Genomic DNA, 20,784 nt, shown 5'->3' with positions numbered 1-20,784 from the left:
AGAAAGTATTTGATGAAGATTAGAGACTTAAAACACTAAATTGGTAAGAGAGAATGTGATTTGTATGGTGAAAGATACTAAGATTAAGAAATGAATATGTAATCTATACATAAACATAAGTGATTAAATTGTATAGTAATCAAAAGTACGACAAATATGTGTGATTGAATGAAAGATGGGGCAAAGAACCACGGAAAGGAAAATCATTTCATTAAAACAGTTTAGACAACAACAATTACTTAACTTTGAAAATTCACAAAAAAATTATAGAAACTTAGTTAGAGATTGAATTAAAATGGAATTAAATCTTAATGAGCCTAGTCTCGTATGGAAGAAACAGTGAAAGAAACAAAGTTTTATATTTTGAGATATATTAGTTTTCGTGAAACAAGGTCGGAGTGGATTCGGGTTCCCTTGTCCTAATTTTTGGAAAATCATCAAAAATTGTAAAAAAAATGATTAGTGGTTTAAATTTATATTTTTAAATTCTTAATGAGTCTATTTTCAAGAGAAACAAACGAAAACATCATCTGAACCTTGTGCTAAGAGATAATAAATTTTTAGTAAATTTGAAGAATTTACTGTAATTATTGGCCAAATTATAAATTCTGAAATTTTTATGGTAAAACGATATTTGGGTCTAGTTTCAAAAACATCAATCGGATCTTAATTTTGAATTTTGTAACTCAAGATATAAATAATTAGTGACTATGACTCAAGTGGACAGCTTTGATATGAACATATAAGTAAATAGTGAAATTATAGATAATGTTACATATAAGCATGTTATATACTAAAAGCTAAAGATTCTAATAAATATATACATAAATGATGTGGAATGGAGAGGAGAAGCAGGAAATATATATATTAGATGAATTTGAAATGTTTCGAAATGGTTGTAAGTGATGGAATGATTAATACATGTGAGTATGTTTAAACGAATTGATAAAATAATAAGTGAATAATTATGAATTGATGTGATACTTAAATCTTTGTTTAAATTTTATGAATAATTAAATTGATTAGCATAATCTAAAAATAAATATAAAATATACATAAAGTGGGTAAACTACTTTTGAAAGTGCAAGTCCTCTAATGATCTTATTTGTAAAACTTTAATATTTGTGTTAATTTTATAAACTTTGATTGAATATAATGTTTTATGAGGACTTGAGATTAGAAATAGATGTAAGTGGATGATATGTAAAATGAAGTAGCGATATGACATCTGAATACGGTTTAGGTAATGAAATAAATTAAAAATAAATAAAAATAAAGCGTGGAGCTTGTATGAAAATGGAGACGACGACACGGCGACAAGTTCTCCATGTCATGATGTGGAACCCCCAACGTCGCGACGAGAGTTTAATTTTTTTTATATAAACTTTACAATTTGGTCCTTGATCAATTGTGGATGTTTTAATGAGTTCTTTTAACTCATAATTAGTTTTGTCGTAAATTTAGTTATTACTAAAATGAGTTAATGATCTACATTAATTAAATAATATGATAAATTGATCTGAAATTTTTAGTAGTTGCTTCGGCAACGAATGTGACATCCTAGTGCCTTGACTCGGCGATTGAGTCGGGTATGGGGGTGTTACATAAATAGTTCGTCATCCACTTAGGATTTATGTATGTCACATTATGAACGTCACAAGTGAATAAATCAATAAACAAATTTAGGATCAATTATCCTTAGGTCCAGTCCGATGTACTGTTAATCCAGTCAGTCACATTAATGTCTCTATCTTTTGAGAGTCATCCACTTCGATACCCAAAACATCTTCCCAATTAGACTTAATAGATGACATATTAGTTCTTCAATCGATTTGCTCATTTATTATTAGACTAAGGACATGCTTAGATTCGTCTACTAATATAAGTTATATTTTCATATTATGATTCGACCATGTAATATCACTTAATATTAGTTTAAACATTAGACAACCAGTGAGCAACATTTGCTTCCATTTTGCTTTGCGTGCAAAAACCACATGAGGACAATTATACAAAGTATTAATCTAACGAATAATTTTATTAATCAATCTATTTGAAAAAATTACAAGTGTACTTAGACAAAAATACTACACTTAGGGCACCAAATCCAACAGTACCATATGGTTTTTTTGGAAACAGTCAGTCACGTCGCAACGACATACTCTCAATGTCGTGACGAGAACAAGCAGTGAGTCATGTCGCGATTGTAACACCCCTTACCCGTATTCGACACCAAAATAGGGTACGAGGCATTATCGGAGTTTACTAATTAATTTTCAGACATTTCATTTTTATCTAGCATTCATATTTATAACCAATCAAAATCAATACATTAATGAACTAACGTTAACCAATTTAACTTATACATGCCATTATAACCAGAATCAAATCATCCAAAATTACCGATAGAACCAATGGATACTGTGATATATCTCCAACAAGCTTCCAACTCAATTTAGCTTCCGATAATCAGCTAAATGTATCAAATAATTATACATATTACCAATAATAGTTTAATTCCAATAATAATACACACATATATATAATTTTCATTACCAAATAGCATTCACTTCAATTAAAATTATTACAGAATATAACTCATTCGAGCTTACCAGACTAAATTGCAGAAATACCAAAATTCAGGGATATTTTGGAAGTTTTCTATTTTTCTCAAATTTTCACCCAATCTTGATCTAAATTAATATTTCATTCCATTTACTAATTTAAATAATAAAACAATTCATTTCATGCAATTTGGTCACTTTTTGACATTTTTACAAATTTACCTTTAAAGTTTTACTTTTATTCAATTTAGTCCCTGAGTCTAAAACGTGCAAGTTATCCATGCTAACTGAATATTCATATATATATTTTCCTCCTCCTCCTCCTCTCCATTCCACATCCTTAATTTATAATACATGCTTATAAGTAACATTATCTATGATTTCACAATTTACTTGTAAATTTATTCAAAGCTGTCCATTTGAGTCATATCCACTAAATTATTTTTATCTTGAGCTACAGAACTCCAAATTAGGATCCGCTAATTTTACCTGAAACTAGACTCACATACCTTCTTACCATAAAATTTTCAGAATTTTTGGTTCAGCCAATAAGTACATTTTATTCTTTAAAGTCACCTTTGTTCTGCTGTCTGACAATTCCGACCCTTCTTCACAAAAAAATAATTATCTCTTTGTTCAGAATTCGGATGATGTCCCCATTTGTTTCTATTGAAAATATACTCATTAAGTATTTTAAAAATATAAATTGTAACCCATAACTATTTTTGTACAATTTTTAATGATTTTTCCAAGTCAGAACAGGGGAACCGGAATTCATTCTAACCTTGTCTCACAAAATTTATTATATCTCATAATTTACAATTCCATTACTTACATCATTTCTTTTATGAGAAACTAGACTCAATAAGCTTTAATTCCATATTTTATTCATACTCTAATTCGATTTTCATAATTTATGGTGATTTTTCAAAGTGAGCCCACTGTTACTGTCCAAAACCATTTTTGTGCAAGATGTTTATTACCATGTTTATAACACCCTTATTTTCTTTCTCTACACTATTTCTCATCACTTTCTCTTATTTTCTCTTCACTAACATATCAAGAACATAGGACCATATATACAAAAACTTTACATTAACATCATTTCCATGCTTTTTCAATAATATCAAACTTAAAAATATATTAAAATCTTGATGTACTTACCTTGTCATATTGATTTCAATCTTTAACTTGATTTTCTCTCTCCTCCAGCTTCTATTTCTTAAATCTAACTTGATATTCTAGCTCCCCATAGTCTCCTTGTTATCTTTCTCTCTTGACGGATATGGAAATTCTTTTGATTTCTAGATAAAAATGATGAATTTTTGGTGGAAGGACTAAATTGTAAAGAAAGTAAAACTTTCTTTCTTCTCTTCTCTTCTAACGTGAATTGCATGGAAAAGATGGTGGGGTTTTTTTTTTCTCATCTTTCTTTCCACATATATATATATACTAAATATTAAAATAATAAAATAATAACATATCATTTAAAAATCAAATCAAAATATTAATAAACTAATATTTATTTATGTAATTAATCTAAAATATCTCCAACATCATCATTATCTTCTAGATTTCTCTCTCTTCTAATTGACCATTTTGCCCTTCATGATCTTTTAAAATTCCATCTTGAGTCATCACTTAATTTGGTAAAATTGTGATTTAGTCCCTCAAACTTATTCACCTTTTTCAATTTGGTCCTAATCCATCCATTTTTCTTAGTTTCTAGATCATTCCACCCTTAAAATATTTACACCATTGGACCTTCAACTTTTCATATTTACACTTTAACCCCTTAATTTTTGAGTATTTACTCTTGGGCAACAAAACTTTTCTCACTTTTACGATTTAATCCTTTCTTGAACTAATATGTCATAATTACGACCCAATGTTGACATAACTCCAAAATTTCCCCTTTTTGACGCTTTATTTTCTTATTTTATTATATCAAAGATAATATCTTACTATAAAGATTTTCGATGTATTACAGCGATGATGTACTCTCAATGTCACGATGAGATAAAGTCGGTGAGTTACATTATGATCTGAAACCCCCAAAGTCGTGGCGTCAACCAGATAGTTTACAAACTTTACAATTTGATCCTTATACAACGTTTGGTTAGCAAAAGAACTTTTGTAACTCGTATAAGACACGAAAATGAATATATAACATATTGTGAATGTATAACACACTTAACAGTATACATAAATGGTTAAATGGTATTGTAATTTGTCGTAATTGCTCCGACAACAAATGTAACATTCTGTAGTTCAGACCCAACGATCAGGTCGAGTATGAGGTGTTACAATTTATATAAACAAGAAGTTGATATTCAACCCACAAGTACAGACTTAAGGATTAAAGATCCCATGACTAAGACATTATCAATAAATAGTTAAAAAACACGTGAATTATATCGAATTTAGTGATGTCTATTAAATTATAACTTCTAATAACATCCCCAACTAATTGTAACACCTTACACCCAACCCGAATGAACACCAGATATAAGATGTTACATTTATTGTCGAAACAACACAACAAATCGAATATATAACTTGGCGTCCATAAAATTCTAGTTTTAATCATGCTAAACAATAAAACCGGTGAATATAAGAGTTAATAGATCATCATTGAATAAAAAACAAACTCAAGTGGGTCTTCAAACAACAAATGAGGCCCAAAATATACAAACAAGGAGTCGTGTATCAATATTTGAGACCTATGTACCGATACAAGTACTAAAATTTCAAAACAGTAAACTCCAGTACTCAATGTTCCAATACAATGAAGGGAAGGTATCGATACATCAAGAGATTATTGATACTCAAGGCCATATGCCAATACATGGTATTAGTGTATCGATACTTCATCAGAAGTAGCGATACCCTAGTCACTCAAACAAGCCTCAAATACACTCAGAAACCTACTAACATAGAAGCCAACCTATATAAGCAAACCACTTATACTAAAACTTGTTCAAAACTCATAAATTCAACTTTTCTCTGGACTGGTACCCCAATCGAATCCCAATCAAGTCGGCCAGTCCAATCTAGTTCAAACAACCATGTTTAAAATCCTCCTAAATAATTAAATTAAAAAATATATTTTTAAGGGAAAATCTCATATTATTTGGGTATGCAACCTGCTTGATTACAAAAGAAAATCAAAAGCTTAGAAAATTAAGAAAGAAAAATTCCAAACAGATGGAGGAGAAGATGATTTCCTAATCTGTCAATACTGAGTTAACCCAATCAACGAAACCCAAAAAAATCATCCGACTAAGTTTTTAAGGCAGTGATTTTTTTTTGTGAAGAGAAAAGAAATAATCTTGTTCTCAATTTTGTTTTAAGTTGTCAATCTCAGTTAAATATTTAAAATAATAAAATCCATGTGGCGAGAAATGATTGGAGAGGCACCAATAGGGACATCAAGTGGGACTGAGTCCAAGTTAGTGAATTTTTACATATCTCCCGAGGCATTTGCCCCAATAAAAGATCAACATGTTCTGTTGCGACCTACAGCAGCAATCACCAAGACTGGTGGAGTTGCAATGAACGCATCGACTAGCTCCATTACAGAAATTCATTCCTACCAAGGAAATGTATGTTAACAACACAAGATGGGCGGAATAAGCGCATGCATGTCCAAAGGTTGTAAATCGATTCAGGATACTAAGAGAGGTGCTAATGCCTACCATTTAGCTCCAAACATTTAAAACTTGGTTGTTACGAACATCGATATAGAGATATGACAAATATATTGAAAATTTTAAATTTATCAACATATCCATGATAGATACATTGCGATGTCCTACATTCACACTCAAATTCAAGTAACAGACTGTGAATATATTATCAAAACAAAGGTTAGCCCCACATCAAGACAATATAATTAAGCAGTAGATAGTGGGGCTATGACAAGAAGTAGATGCCGTTGTTTATGCCTTGTAAGGGGGTTACACGGCTTATAACGATTAATGAGAAAAGAATAAGAATCTGAGCTTTGAAGTACTCACTATGGCACGTTGAAGCTCAAAAGAATCTTACATCTAAAGTATTCCCTGTGGCACGTTGAAGCTCAAAGAATAAGAATCTCAGTTTAGAATGGGAACTTAATGTATGAAGAATAAGAACCAAAAAAGAGGGTTTGGCTTCCCTCCATTACTTTTTTGTCCATTAGTATATATCTAATCACTGTTCACAAATTGACATTCATATATAATGGATGAGGCATACACATTTGAATGGTGATGACTAATGTATTAGATATTAATGGAGGCAAAAGTAGTGGATTGGATCCTAACCCCAGAAAATTAAGTATGATTTGCTCTTTTGTCTCTGGCAGAGTTGCAATATCTAGGCAGTAAGCTGCAAAATCCACATACACACACACACACACACACATATATATATATCAATTAACAGCAAACTCAGATGGTTATATTCTACAAGCAAAAGCAGTTTTTGGTACTGGGAATCCCTTTAAATATAACATACTACTAGTTTAGCACCTATAAGGAAGCTATCAAGTCATGCACAGTTAATCTGATTAAACAAAAAATATTCCTACAGGTTTTAACAATTTTTTTATGAACCTCAAAGTTTAGTGTGGACTGTTGTGGGTTAAATTACACAAAAGAGCAGATAATTCATTAGTTCTTGTGGCACTGGATATCTCAGCAGAAGTTTCAACTTAAACTTGGGATGCCATGCAATGAGAGCCTATGAACAGAGCTTCTCTTTTTATGACTTTTGAAATTACCATGCTATTCATATTTTCAGTCAAATAATAATCCATTTTTTTCATATGATAAGTGCATTTACTTAATAAATGTACTTATGACTGGAATGGATAATTAAAGAAGGGTCAGATAACTTCTAAAAGCTTCCATCATAATTATAATTCTTATGCAAAAGTTTCTTATGAAAGAAGAGTACAACACTTCATAATATACAGTGGCAATTCATTGCAGAGCACAAATCGGTCAATACAGTTACTCAAGATAATTATACATACACCTAATAGTTTACATTATTATATCTATAAATGCACTGAAATCTCAATACTAGTTTCGTTTTCCAGCTAAAGGGGCACCTACAGAATAGCACAACACCCGCGTCCCCACCCGCGTCCCCCCACAACTTTTCGGACTTCTGGGGGGTTGAAAATACCTTTAACCTCTTCAAATACCTCTTCAACCGGCTTTGCAGCATCAATCTGAAGGTAAAGCAACAACATTTGAGTAGTATGTAAACATGGAAACTATTAAGAAAACAAAAAAAAACCATTTCAGTGAAGCAGAATTTTACCTCTCGAACCTTGCCCTTTCCTTTATAGTACTCAATTACAGGAAGACTAGACTCTAGAAACACCTTAAATCGCTTCCTTATTGTTTCAATGTTATCATCTTCTCTTCCCTTGTTATCCAGAAAACGAAAAATGGTTTAAAGAACAAAAAATGGTAGGAAATCATCTGATTCAAACCTATATATATCTTTTAGAGGGAACATTAGCTAACCTGGTTTCTATTAAGAATTCGCCTCTCCATTTCTTTTTCAGAACAATTAAAATACAGGACAAATTCTGGCTCAATTTTAGTCTGCATTCAGCATGTAAGTGAAGTCATTTTAAAGTTTAAACTCACTGCTTTTGTTGGAATATCTAAATGAATGAAGCTGAGAAGACTGCATAAAAGAAATGAGATAAACAAAGCCTTACAACAGCTTCAAATGCAGCTCGGTTTTCTTCATTACGAGGAAACCCATCAATAAGGAACTTGTCATTACCACTTTCCAACATTGCTTTTTGAAGAAGCTTAATTGTTACCTCGGAAGGAACAATCTTTCCTTCATTCATCATGTTCTGAATCATGATTCTGCAGACCATAAGACAACAATGCGTTCAATTAGCACAAAGCCAATGAATTAGTAGATACGCATGTATTCATAGATTTCATAAAAATATAATCTTATATATATGTCTGTCATACCCATTTTCAGAACCAGAGTTTTTTTCAGCTCGGAGAAGATCTCCTGCACTAAGATGAGTGTAACCAAAATCTTGAACAATTTTCTCACATTGGGTACCTTTGCCACTACCCGGACCACCTTATTGGAAAAAAAAAATTTAATTGGCTGATAAAAGTAAATTCAAAAACAATAATGGTAAAAAGTGAAAAAAATAATTATTACCTAAAACAAAAACCACCTTTGGTTTTTTCTCAGCCAAACGAACTGAGATGTCCTGCATTTAGATAATTACTTACAACTCAATGTCATCAAAGAAAATGATTCTATAAACAAATAGGCCAACAAATTAAATTCCATAACCCGAATTACCTTGCTTGAATCATTGGCTGTTCCCATTAGTGAAACACTAAGTTGAAAGCCTACGCATTTAAACAGTATGAATCTAAATAATAATACTCAAACAAATCACTCTTTTGAAGTCTTAAAAAAAAAAGCAAATACAAATACATAATTTAGTTGGTAATACAGCATAAGAAAATGAAAAGGTCCACGAATTCACATAAAAAACATTACTAATAAACTACAAAAAGTAATAGTCTGTTCAAGCTTCCCCACACAAGCTCAAAACAGAGAAGGATGCACTAAAACCGTAAAAAAAAAAAGAGTTAAAATAGCGAATTCTAGAGGAAACTCGATCTTGATTAAATAGCCAGAAAAAAAATACTAAATAATTCGAATTGTAAGATTGCCAGAAGCCACGTCTGTAAGCCATTAAAATCACCACGAAGAAACGAGAGAGGGAGAGAGAGGGTTACCTGAAAGAAAAGGGGAGAATACAACAAAGCGAAATGGATGATTTGATCGAACGAGAACATGATATTAAACAGACCGTTTTTTTTTTTTGAATTTTGTCCCGTTGGAAAGTGGTGGTTTTAATGGTAAAAACACCTCTCCAGTAGCTCTTAATTTTGATATTAAGCAAATTAGTTGGTCGAGAAAAATCAGAATAATTTAATTTCTGTCAATTTTGAAAGGAAACCGTTAAAAAAATTAATCACAAAAATTAATATTTTCCGTCAATTATACATAATTTTTATTTATATAATAAATTAAACCTTCAATATTTATATATTTCGTCAATTTGGTCTTAATTCTAAAAAATATCATCTGAAAAAATTGTATAAAAAACTCCAATATATAACTAAATTTGTTATTATATCAATCAAATTTATGTAAAATTAACTAAACACGTAAATGTTATGGTTAAATTAATAGGGCAACCAATTGGCTTAATAACTAAAAGAGAGAGACATTAGAAGTCCTTTTACATTTTTTTATTTGAATATAGTAAAAAAATAGTTAATATGTATTTTGCCTCTGAACTCGTCCAAAAGTATTTAGTTGATACTTGAACTTATATTTTATCAGCTAGGTACTAACACAATTAGTTTATGTTGACGTGGCACTGTTGTCCAATTTTATAATGACACGTAGCAATCTCTTAGTATGACACATTACAGACATAAATTAAAATTTTTTAAAAACTATTAAATTTATATAAATTAATAAAAAAATATATTTTTTCACATCAATAATAAACCTAGATAATTAGTTCTCCAGATTCATTCTAAATGTATTTTTTAATATATATTTTTATAAAATATCAGGGGTTATTATTATTTTGAAATTAAAAAATATATAAAATTTTAAAATATATAAATTGATAAAAATATATATATAAAAAAGTTTTTACATCAAGAATAAACTTAGATAGAAAGTTGTCCAAATTCAAATGCACTTGGACAGCCATTTGTCCAGATTCATTGTAGATACCATTTTAGTTCTTTTATATTTTTATATATTTTTATAAATTTATAAAATTTTAATTTTTAGTTATATATTATATATTTTAAATATTTATATATTTTTCAAAAAAAAAATTATAAGCTTTTTATATATTTTTATATTTTATAAAAATAAAAATAACCTAAAAATTATTTTTTAAATAAAAATATTTAAACTTACTAAAAATACATCTAGAATGAAGTCCAGATTCAAATTTATTTGAACAACCATATGACCATGTTCATTCTTGATGTAAAAAATTATACTATTTTTTTAATTTATGTCCGCCATGTGTCATATCAAGAGGCTATTACGTACCATCATTGGATTACTAATGGGTACGTTAGTGTAGAGATACAGTGATGTAATATAAGTTTAGGTACTTTAAGGGACAAATTATATATTAACCCTAAAAAAATTATTATGTATTAAAATAATTCTGCTTAAAATTTATTTTTAAAAATTAGAATTTTTAGAGGGACAAGTTATCTTAGTATGCAGAAGTTGTTGTCCAATCATATACAATAATAAAATGACACCACTATTACTTCTCGGGATTCTTTTTAAGAATATTTTACTTTGTTGTTGTAGACACAGATTTAAATTGATGGAGCATGACCTCGACATCTATGGGTGAGAAATTTACATCATTTAGGGCACGTTTGGTTCGCTGTATTGGATTAGAGGTGTAATGGAATAGATGTGTAATAGCAAATCAACTGTTTGGTTGAATGTAATGGAATAGAGGCGTAATAGTAAAACTGTGTTTGGTTGAATGTAATAGAGGTGTAATAGCATAATGGAGAAAACTAAAATGACCAGAATACCCTTAGCATAAATTTGTTTTGGTAAATGATTATTGTTATTGTTATTTAAATTTTAATAAGATTATTTATTATCAAAAATAAATAATTTAATCATATTTAAACATAATTATTATTTAATATATTTTAATTAAAATATATAATTTAATAAAATTCTTAATAATTAGCAGAAATTTGTTTTGGTAAATTATTTTATTTAAATTTTAATAAGATTATTAATATCAATAATAAATAATTTAATCATATTTAAACATAATTATTATTAAATATATTTTAATTAAAATATATAATTTAATAAAATTCTTAATAATTAATATTCTTATATGAATTTACTCAAATCATAATATATGATACTGTAAAATATAAATTAAAATAATAATTATTAAATATATTATAATTAAAATATATAATTTAATAAAATTCTTAATAATTAATAGTCTTATATGAATTTACTCAAATCATAATATATGATACTATAAAAGAAAATTTGAAATAATTAATATTAAATATATTTTAATTAAAATATATGATTTAATAAAATTTAAAATAATTATAACTAATAAATTATATTTTATGAATTTGTATAATTTAAAATAATAATTATTACATATAATTTAATTATTACATATAAAATTAGTTTAATTAAGGTAACCTAAGTTTAAAATAAATAAAATAAAGAATGAGGATTTGGTTTAGTGTATTAAGTATATCTATTTTGTTGACAATATTCTTATATGAATTTATATACTCATTTCCTTTTATATATTAATATACCACATTAACCGGTTTATATTTATATTAATGGCACAAAAAATTTGGGAGAAGATTTTTGAGGACTGCTTTTGTTTACAAATAACATCATTCATTCTGTGGGGAAAAAATTATGAATGAGCATACTTATTAATTACCTTTTTTATTTTGTACTGAAGTAGTTGCCAATAGTTCAAAAGTCGATATATATGTAATGTTATTAAAATAATATTTTTATTTTAATTAATTAAAAATATTTTTAATTAATGCGGTGTATATAAATATACACATTTAATTAGTTTTATTTTTAATAAAATTTTTCTAATTTATTCATTCAATTTTAATCACCTTACAATTTATTCATTGTATTATATCTACTGATCCAATTTTAATATATTGAATATTTGTTTTTTAATCAAGTTCTTTACTTGATTATATCTAATGTTCCAATTTTAAAAAATTCGATTAAAATTTTCGAACTACATCAACTTAAGAAATTCGATCCCAAATTCAAATTAAATATACCAATAAAAATCAACTTACTACATCACCACTTGCAAAATATAACTCTCCAAACATTACTATGGAGTAAACAAAAAAAAAAAAAACAGAACATATATATGTCTTACAATTTTCTTTAGTTTAGAAGGTTTGATAAGTTACCAAACCTCTTGAATTGCAACTACAGCTTCAGCTTGCCAACGATTTATGTCTAGAGCAAATCGGTAGCTAACAGTCCAATACCTACAAAATTCCACATAGAACATCAATTTACTGGAACAACAGTGGTCAGGATAATAATATATGACTTATGTAACTATTACACAAGTAATGGTACTATGACTTGAGAACAATTCAGCGACAACATGAAACTGGAAAAAGATCATCAATACAAACTACTATAGCAGCAATAAAATTATTATTGCAATTCCACCCAAAGTATATGGACGACATCCCATTGCCTCAGCACTAACATAGCACATTATTTTTCTTAATTGAACAATTGGGCAATAAACTGATTTAAACAACAAAGTTGAGTTAGTAAAGGAAGATATGGCAGCTATTAAAAAAAACATATCTTACATCTAGATCATACTTTTTAAAACAATCTTCACATAGTGCCCTATCATATGTCCTCTTTGTTTTATTTATTTTCCACATTAGCATGTTGCATCAAAGCTGGACATTGACAACAAATATGCCCCTCACTATAATCACTAAGGAGGAAATATTTATATTGGTAGACAGTGCCATACTGGTTGGAAAACTACTGGTTTTTTGTTGAGTTAGGAGCTCTGTCAATGGAAGAAACAAATGTATAATGATTTGGTACCGGAAGAGACAACCGAAGCAATGAGCCCAATGAAGTTAAACACCATTTCAAATAACTTCAGAGGTTTCTAGCAAGCAGTGAAAGATTTTATAGGTTCTGGAAAACAAATGCAAAGCGAAACTCAATCATTCGGTTAGTTGATTGTGTGATTCTGTTTTGGTTTTAGAAGTGTTCAAACCACCGTGAGGCAATCTTAATGTAGAAGACATGAAATATTATAGTTTGTGCGGAAATGTGCATAAGAATATTGTGTATTGTTGTTGTATTTGATTGTGGAGCATATGCACAGTAATCCCAGAATTTGTAATTGATAACTCAAGGAATAGATATGATTTCTGCATTTACCTGTTACAAAATGGTTGAGTTGATGTTTATCGATGCTTAATGCAGGCTAGCAAGCAGGCTGAGGACGCTCCCAAGAAGATAATCAGAGTTCAAAAGCGCTGTTGGAGATCCATACCACATTTGTCGAAGCCAGGAGAAACAACTTCGAACTTGATGAAACCAAACAGAAAATCCCCACAGCCTGAAATAGTGGATGCTAACAACATGCTATTGTATTCTCCCTAACTCATTCCTTAAATATAAATAGGTTTGTGCAAGCAAGGTAAACCGAATAGCTTGCATAGGCAACTCTAGTTTGCAAATCCAATGAAAATAGTTGATGATAAGTGAGATATCAAACGAAAAGCTTTTGATATGATAACAAAAAGAAGTAATTCAGATTGAGCTAATGACCACATGATAGTCTTAAGATGTGAAAGATAGATGGTAGGAAATCATTTTCATTCACTCTCTTCTGAATCATCACCACTACTGTCTTGTGAATCAATTTTCATAGCCTTCACAACATTGCTTGCTTTAAAATCTTCAACAGCCTTGTCAAAAGTGCACCTCACATGCCTACACATCAACATTAGATTTTGACATGCATCTTTCAATACCTCTCTTGCTGGATCACCTACAAATTTTCACATAGAACAACTAAAGGAACTTGAACCCAACCAAAGTACTTGAAAAAGAGTGTTATATTGAGTTTACCAGTGGTTTGAACTATAATATTAACTCGAGCCTCTAAAGGATGAGGAATACTGTAGCCACAGAATGTAACCCTTGGGCTGCACAACATAAAAATGATAGCTTCCACTTTCAATACAATCACTTAAAACAAAGAAAACCCATCATGAATCAAAGCCAAAAACAGAGGTGAGTGAACTGACTCTTGATTCAAAGTGAATCTAACAACGTTAGCTATGGTATGATCTTCATCAGTTAAAGAAAAAGTGGCAGGACTATTATCAGTGAAAGACCCGTGTTCTATTGTTTCCTTTAATCCAATTTCTAGATTTCCAAACCAAGAAACAAAACTATTAAAAGGATGAAATTTAATCCAATAATCATTGGGAAAACATATTTTTAAATAAAAAATAAGGTTGTATCTTCCTTACCGGTTCCAATGGACAGAACATAGTTTCACCGATAGAGAGGAACAGAAAACGTGAGAAGGAGGCTGCTTTCTGATTGGTGTTCAAAGTCCAGTTGTAACGCCAAAGAGAGGTAAAACAGAAAGGTAAAAGCGTGAATCGGTGGAGATAGAAAGGTAAGACAGAAAGGTGAGGAGAGTGGAGAAGAAAGGTAGAAGGAAGAAACAGAATACGGTGGATTTTGGGTAAGACAGAAGCGTGAATCAGGAGGGTAAAACAGGGACCAAAACTCAATCCAGACCTAAACTGAGCACAAGGAAGGGATTGGAAATCGGTGGAATTTGGGGATTAGATCAGTAATGGAATAGACCCGTATTAGGCTAATACACCCAACCAAACAATGTATTGAGTGGGGCCCACGATTAGGGGTGTAATGGCTATGCCAATACACCCAACCAAACATGTTGTTAGTAACACATTAAACTTGACTTACATGTGAATGTCATGTTGGTGCTATCTATAAGTTGTTGATACCCTTCTTATCTCCCACAAGTTTTACAAGTTACTAAACAATAATTCATTACAAAAACACTGTAAAACATTTACAAACCTTAAACCATTCAAATTATATCTAAAAAAATAAAACATTTTCAATACTATAGATTTAACATTAAGGGAGAGTGTTCGATCAAATCGAGTGAAAAAATTTTCAAGTTAATCGAGTTGACGAGTCCTATTTTATCATCCTAACTCGATTTGAAATTTTAAAAATTTTAACTTTCTTTATATATTCTTTATATTCTTTTAAACTTTTATAATTTTTTTAAAAAATATAAATTTTGGAATTTTTATAAACAATTTGAATTTAAAATTATTTGGAATTTTTGAAAATTATTTTTTGTAATTTTTGTTGAGAGAGAGAACAATATGTGCTTATTTTCAAAATTGATTGGGACCAAAGTAGTATTTATATCAATCTGTTATTCGAATTATTCGAATTATAAAATTCAATTCGACTTGAACTCGAATTACTTATTCTAATTAACTCGAATAACTCGATTTGATTAACTCAAAATTTGATTTTTTCGAATCGAATCGAGTTTTGCTCACACCTATTTAACATAATAATATGGACTTTATAATGATAACAAACATAATGATACGAAAGTGATGGTCGCTAAACTAACTAATATTTACGACAAAGGCAAACACACCTATCGAACAATAGTATAACTATGGTGAGTAGGGATATCGTATTCACAAGGACTAAAAGTACTCGTAAGTACCGTTTTTCTATTACTTAGCCGATAAATTGGGATGATTGTTTTTAATCTAAATTAACTAATCTAATTTAACTAAGAACGCAACAAAAAATGAAATAGGAAATAATCGAAGATAACCAAAGAGAAAGACAATACCCATGAAAGAATCCACCTACACTTCACCTATTATTCTGAATCTGAATTAAACTATTTATTCACTTGTGTCTTGATCCGTAAAAATCCCTAAATTATGTTAATATCTCTTTCGAGAGTAAAAACAACTGACTCTAGGTTGATTAATTGGAATCTCTTTCTAATTAAAACCCCTATTGTCGTATTAACTCGATCTATGGATTCCCCTGTTAGATTTGACTCTAATCCGGTAGATTTATGTTGTTCTATTTCTAGGATTACATGCAACTACACTCAATTATGCTAGATCTACTCTTAAACAGGACTTTTGCTCTACTGAAATAAACACATTAAATATGAATTAATATCCCTAGAATATTAAAGCACGAAATAAACATACGTAATTGAGAACAAGAATCAAGTATTTATTATGTAAATCAGAAATCAAATAATAAGATTTATCATAAGTTTCATCTTCCCTAGGTATCTAGGGATTTTAGTTAATAATGTGAAATAAAAACATCTCAAAGTCAGAAAAACCACAAGACATAAAGAAATTCAATAAAACTTCGAAAGAAGTTAAAATGAGATCTTCAATCTTGAAGGAGATCCGCTTCTGAGTTGGCTTCGATGGTGTTCTTCGAGTGATTTCTTCAATCTTCTCTGAGTGCCCCATAAGATATTCTTCTAATTGGTATTTATAGACTTTAGAATGCTCAGAAAGCCTAAAAATTAGATTTTTTTTCGCGTATCTGTGAAGCAGGGTGCACTATCGACACGAGCTGACACATGGGCGTGTGGCCAGCCCGTGTGGAAATGCTTAGGCTGTGTGGATCTTGGAAACAGCTCTATTTATCCGATTTTAGCTCGTTTTTCGCTCCTTTTGCTCCAAAATGCTCTCCTAAGTATAGAAACAAGAATTTAAAGGATTAGGAGCATCAAATTCACTAATTTACATAATTAATCATATAAAAACGGATTAAAAATAATATTAAAACATGTTGCTTTTACAGCTTATCAGAAAGTTCTAAACAAATTATTTATAATTATAAATGTTAGCTTTGATTCAAGTGTTTTGATATAATAAACTTAATTCTAAATTTCCTTAGTCAAATTTGCACTAATTATTTTGATCACATTTAAATATATTTTCTAATGTGACAAACTCAAAAAAAAATAAAGTTTCTAAATGACTTTAATTTTTTACAAAAGTTTTTGAGTAACTCCAAGTTCTTTAAAATGATTTTGAGCCTTATTTTCAAGTTTTTCCAACACTGTCTCGAGACACAAGGCCATATGTCTCGAGACACATGAACTTCTAATGTAAAATTGTTCGGGAAAAACACTGTCTCGAGACAATTTAAGTATTATCGCGAAATATAAATTTATTTATCTCGAGACAAACCAACATCGAAGCTAAAGGTATACTACAGTAAACTCTGCCTTGAGACAAAAGATTTGTCTCAACAAAACATCAAAACTAAGATTTGCTTTAATGGAGCCCTGTCTCAAGACAATCGTGTAATTATCTGGAGACATACTTGTTTGTCTTGAGACAGTATACTCCAATAGTCGTATTTTGTTCTTCCTGTCTCGATATAAGAGTTATGCTCTCGATGGCAGCCTGATGAGTCAGTTGACAGATATAAAGCACGGTTGGTTGCGAAGGGTTTTTCTCAACCTGCTGGTTTTGACTTTGTGGAAACGTTCAACCCCGTGGTCCGCGCCACCACTATCAGGACCGTGTTTGCTCTTGCTACTATGAAAGGTTGGTCCCTGCAGCAGGTTGATGTAAATAATGCATTTTTGAATGAGAAGTTGAACGGGAGATCTATATGACACAACCGCCTGGGTTTGAAGTAGCTGGTTCTGATGGAAACAGATTGTGTGTCGACTCAACAAAGTGTTGTATGGGCTTCGACAAGCCCCTTGAGCGTGGTTTCATACTCTTCGTGCTTTTTTGGTTGATAAGCTACAGTTCACACCCTCAAAAGCAGACCCCTCTTTGTTTATTCGAGCCTCGAGTTAGTCTCATCTTTTTCTTATGGCCAATGTTGATGATATTGTTCTAACGAGTAGTTCCATGGTTGAGATTGATGAAGTGGTCAAGCAACTTCATAATACTTCTTCATTAAAGGATCTTGGTGTTCTACATTATTTTGTTAGGATGGAAGTTCGTCGTATGTCACAGGGATTATATCTCACACAAACAAAACATATGTGACTGAGTTGCTCAAATAGACTAGCATGCAAGGAGCAACAGCTACACCTACACCAATGGTTGGCTCAACCAAGTTATCTTCTTTGGATGGCAGTCCCTTTGAAGATAGTCATCTCTACCGTAGTATGGTGGGTTCTCTTTAATATATTTGCATCACTCGGCCTGATCGTACTTATTGTGTGAACAAATTGAATCAGTACATGAATGCACCATTAGACTCCCATTGGAAGGCTGTTAAGAGGGTGCTGAGAAATCTTAATGGTACTCTGAGTCATGGGTTATATTTTACCACTGGCCAGCCTGCATTGGTTTGTTATTCCGATGCTGATTGGGCCTCTACTATTGAGGATCGTCGCTCAATCTCTGGCTATTGTGTGTTCCTTGGTCCCAATCCTATGGCATGGTGTCCTAAAAAGCAGAGTGTAGTGTCCCGTTCATCTTCCTCCGAGGCAGAATACAGAAGCTTGGCTAATTGTGTCTCCGAGTAGTTACTTAAACTTGGATTGTCTCTGTCTCAAGTTGCAATTCTGTGGTGTGACAACACTTCTACTGTCACCATGGCAGCTAACCCTACGCATCACGCACGAATAAAAAACGTCGAGATTGATAGAGAAAAGGTGCTTGCTAGACTGCTGTAAGTAAATTTTGTGCCATCCACTGGACAGCTTGCAGACGTGTTTACCAAACCAGTTACGCCAAAGCAGTTTGATACTCTCAGAAATGGTCTTCGGGTGTTTGTTGTTCCAATGTATTCAAGAGAGTCTCAATTCTGGTATTGAGTAGTTAGAAGGTTAATCCATTGAGCAGTTAGATGGTTACGGTTGTTAAGTTTGTTACGTGTGCATGCTATTGCATGGCTGGTATAAGTCGTTGCATGAGTTTGTATATAAAGGCTCTTGAGTTCACACAACTGATTATGCTGAATACAAAAACAATAAAAATATAGCTTTAAATTTAGCAGTTAACCAAAATTTTATTTTAATATTTTTATACATTTTTATTTTATCATGCACACTTTCTTACGTCCATAAATCGTATATATTAATAACATCGTTGATTGAGATTATATTACAAATTAACTCGACACCAATTTAAAATTGATGACAAAACAAAAAATATATTATTTCCACACATACGAGTGTAATAAAATTTCTAGTTATACTTTAATATAATATTTTAAATGATAAACTTTCGCTTTTGCTTGAAAAGTTCAAATGATATATCATCGTCTTTTGGTTTTAAATAATGAATGTATCTCAATAAATATTCACATAATGTTAACATACATAATTTGTAGTTAGGGTGTAATCTTTACTCATAAAAATGAAACATATTTTTTTAATATTTTTCACCCAAATTCACATTTATATTAATATTTATGTAGCATATATTTAAATTTAATTATAAAATGTATACTTTATAACATTTGATACCTGAATTTGGTAATTTTTTTTTAATTTGGTACTTAAATATTTTTTTGGTCCAATTTGATACTTGAATTTGACACTTTTTTCTAATTTGGTACCTAAACTTTTTTGGGTCCAATTTGGTTCCTAAACTTTTTTTTAGGTTTAATTTGGCACCTAAATTTATTAAATGTTATATAAATTACATAAAACAATAACAGTGTTTTTTTTGTTATGCTACAAAAATATTGTTAGTATTAGAGGAAATTCATGTTAAAAAAAAAAGAATTGAGCTATGCTTAATGAATTAATATTAAAATAAAAAATATTTTAAAAACCCAAATTAAAAGAATTTCATTATTTTTAATTAATAAAATAATTAATTAATTAATTAAAACTAAAAGTAATTGAACATATAAAATACAAAAAAATATCATATCATCTATTACATCACATGTCGGTCATATATTGATTACTTACTCCCCTTTACTCTATGCCCCCTTACTTGTTTGCCTCAAATTTATTCAAGGGAATAAGGTGCTACATTTTCAACAATAAGGGTTGTAACTCGTGGAACAAATACATTTTCATGAAATGGAGTTTGTTTGATCTTCGAAATATCTTCAAGATAATTAACATGAGTTGCCACCTCATGCTTCACACGAGCATCAATAACTTGTTGATCTTTATAACTCAACTGTGACTAATCTTTTCTCACCCAAATCTTCTTTTGTTGTGGTTTTCTTGTTCCATTCATCATCCGAACAAGCTTTGCAATTGATATAAACTTCTTTCAATCTCGCATCATCTTAAAGAAGTAGGTATGATGTGCCCTTCTTTCCTATAATAAAAGCATACAAGTTTACCTTCCTTCTTTGTTGCTGCCCTAGGTGATGTTCTGTTCAATGTTACAGCATTAGATTGAATTGGCCTTATCTTTCTCAACCTTTGATCTTTCATTAGCTTGTAACAACGAAATCTAATATGTTCGACCTTTCCACAATTATAACAAATGTTTTTTTTATTCTTTTTATCTGTCTTAAAGGAAGA

The 20,784-nt window shown here is 30.3% G+C and overlaps 3 protein-coding genes across 5 annotated transcripts; 1 reads left to right on the top strand and 2 right to left on the bottom strand.

The window, feature by feature from the left end:
- Positions 1–7,439: 7,439 nt before the first annotated feature.
- On the bottom strand, positions 7,440–9,477 carry LOC121216211 (UMP-CMP kinase 3). 3 transcript variants are annotated; one of them, XM_041091586.1, is made up of 8 exons: positions 9,353–9,477; positions 8,907–8,979; positions 8,760–8,811; positions 8,558–8,675; positions 8,287–8,443; positions 8,087–8,167; positions 7,878–7,985; positions 7,440–7,785 (listed from the first exon to the last, which is right to left on the bottom strand). In XM_041091586.1, the coding sequence occupies exons 2-8, from the start codon at positions 8,931–8,933 to the stop codon at positions 7,663–7,665; spliced, it is 666 nt and encodes a 221-aa protein (XP_040947520.1). In that variant the 5' UTR covers positions 8,934–8,979; positions 9,353–9,477; the 3' UTR covers positions 7,440–7,662. The 3 variants fall into 3 exon arrangements, with proteins under 3 accessions (XP_040947520.1, XP_040947519.1, XP_040947518.1); XM_041091585.1 differs by having other exon boundaries at positions 8,907–8,956; positions 9,353–9,441; XM_041091584.1 differs by lacking the exon at positions 8,907–8,979 and having other exon boundaries at positions 9,353–9,447.
- Positions 9,478–12,460: 2,983 nt separating this feature from the next.
- On the bottom strand, positions 12,461–14,758 carry LOC121216432 (DNA-directed RNA polymerases I and III subunit RPAC2). Its single transcript, XM_041092108.1, has 5 exons — positions 14,738–14,758; positions 14,510–14,616; positions 14,331–14,407; positions 13,635–14,250; positions 12,461–12,700 (listed from the first exon to the last, which is right to left on the bottom strand). The coding sequence occupies exons 1-4, from the start codon at positions 14,756–14,758 to the stop codon at positions 14,075–14,077; spliced, it is 381 nt and encodes a 126-aa protein (XP_040948042.1). The 3' UTR covers positions 12,461–12,700; positions 13,635–14,074.
- A 3,596-nt stretch (positions 14,759–18,354) lies between these two features.
- On the top strand, positions 18,355–18,816 carry LOC121216431 (secreted RxLR effector protein 161-like). Its single transcript, XM_041092107.1, has 2 exons — positions 18,355–18,456; positions 18,526–18,816. The coding sequence occupies exons 1-2, from the start codon at positions 18,355–18,357 to the stop codon at positions 18,814–18,816; spliced, it is 393 nt and encodes a 130-aa protein (XP_040948041.1).
- Positions 18,817–20,784: the final 1,968 nt, after the last annotated feature.

This window comes from Gossypium hirsutum, chromosome D04 (assembly GCF_007990345.1).
Source record: "Gossypium hirsutum isolate 1008001.06 chromosome D04, Gossypium_hirsutum_v2.1, whole genome shotgun sequence".
NCBI lineage: Eukaryota > Viridiplantae > Streptophyta > Magnoliopsida > Malvales > Malvaceae > Gossypium > Gossypium hirsutum.
Note: the sequence above shows the minus strand (reverse complement) of the source record. Positions and strands in the feature narration are given on the sequence as shown.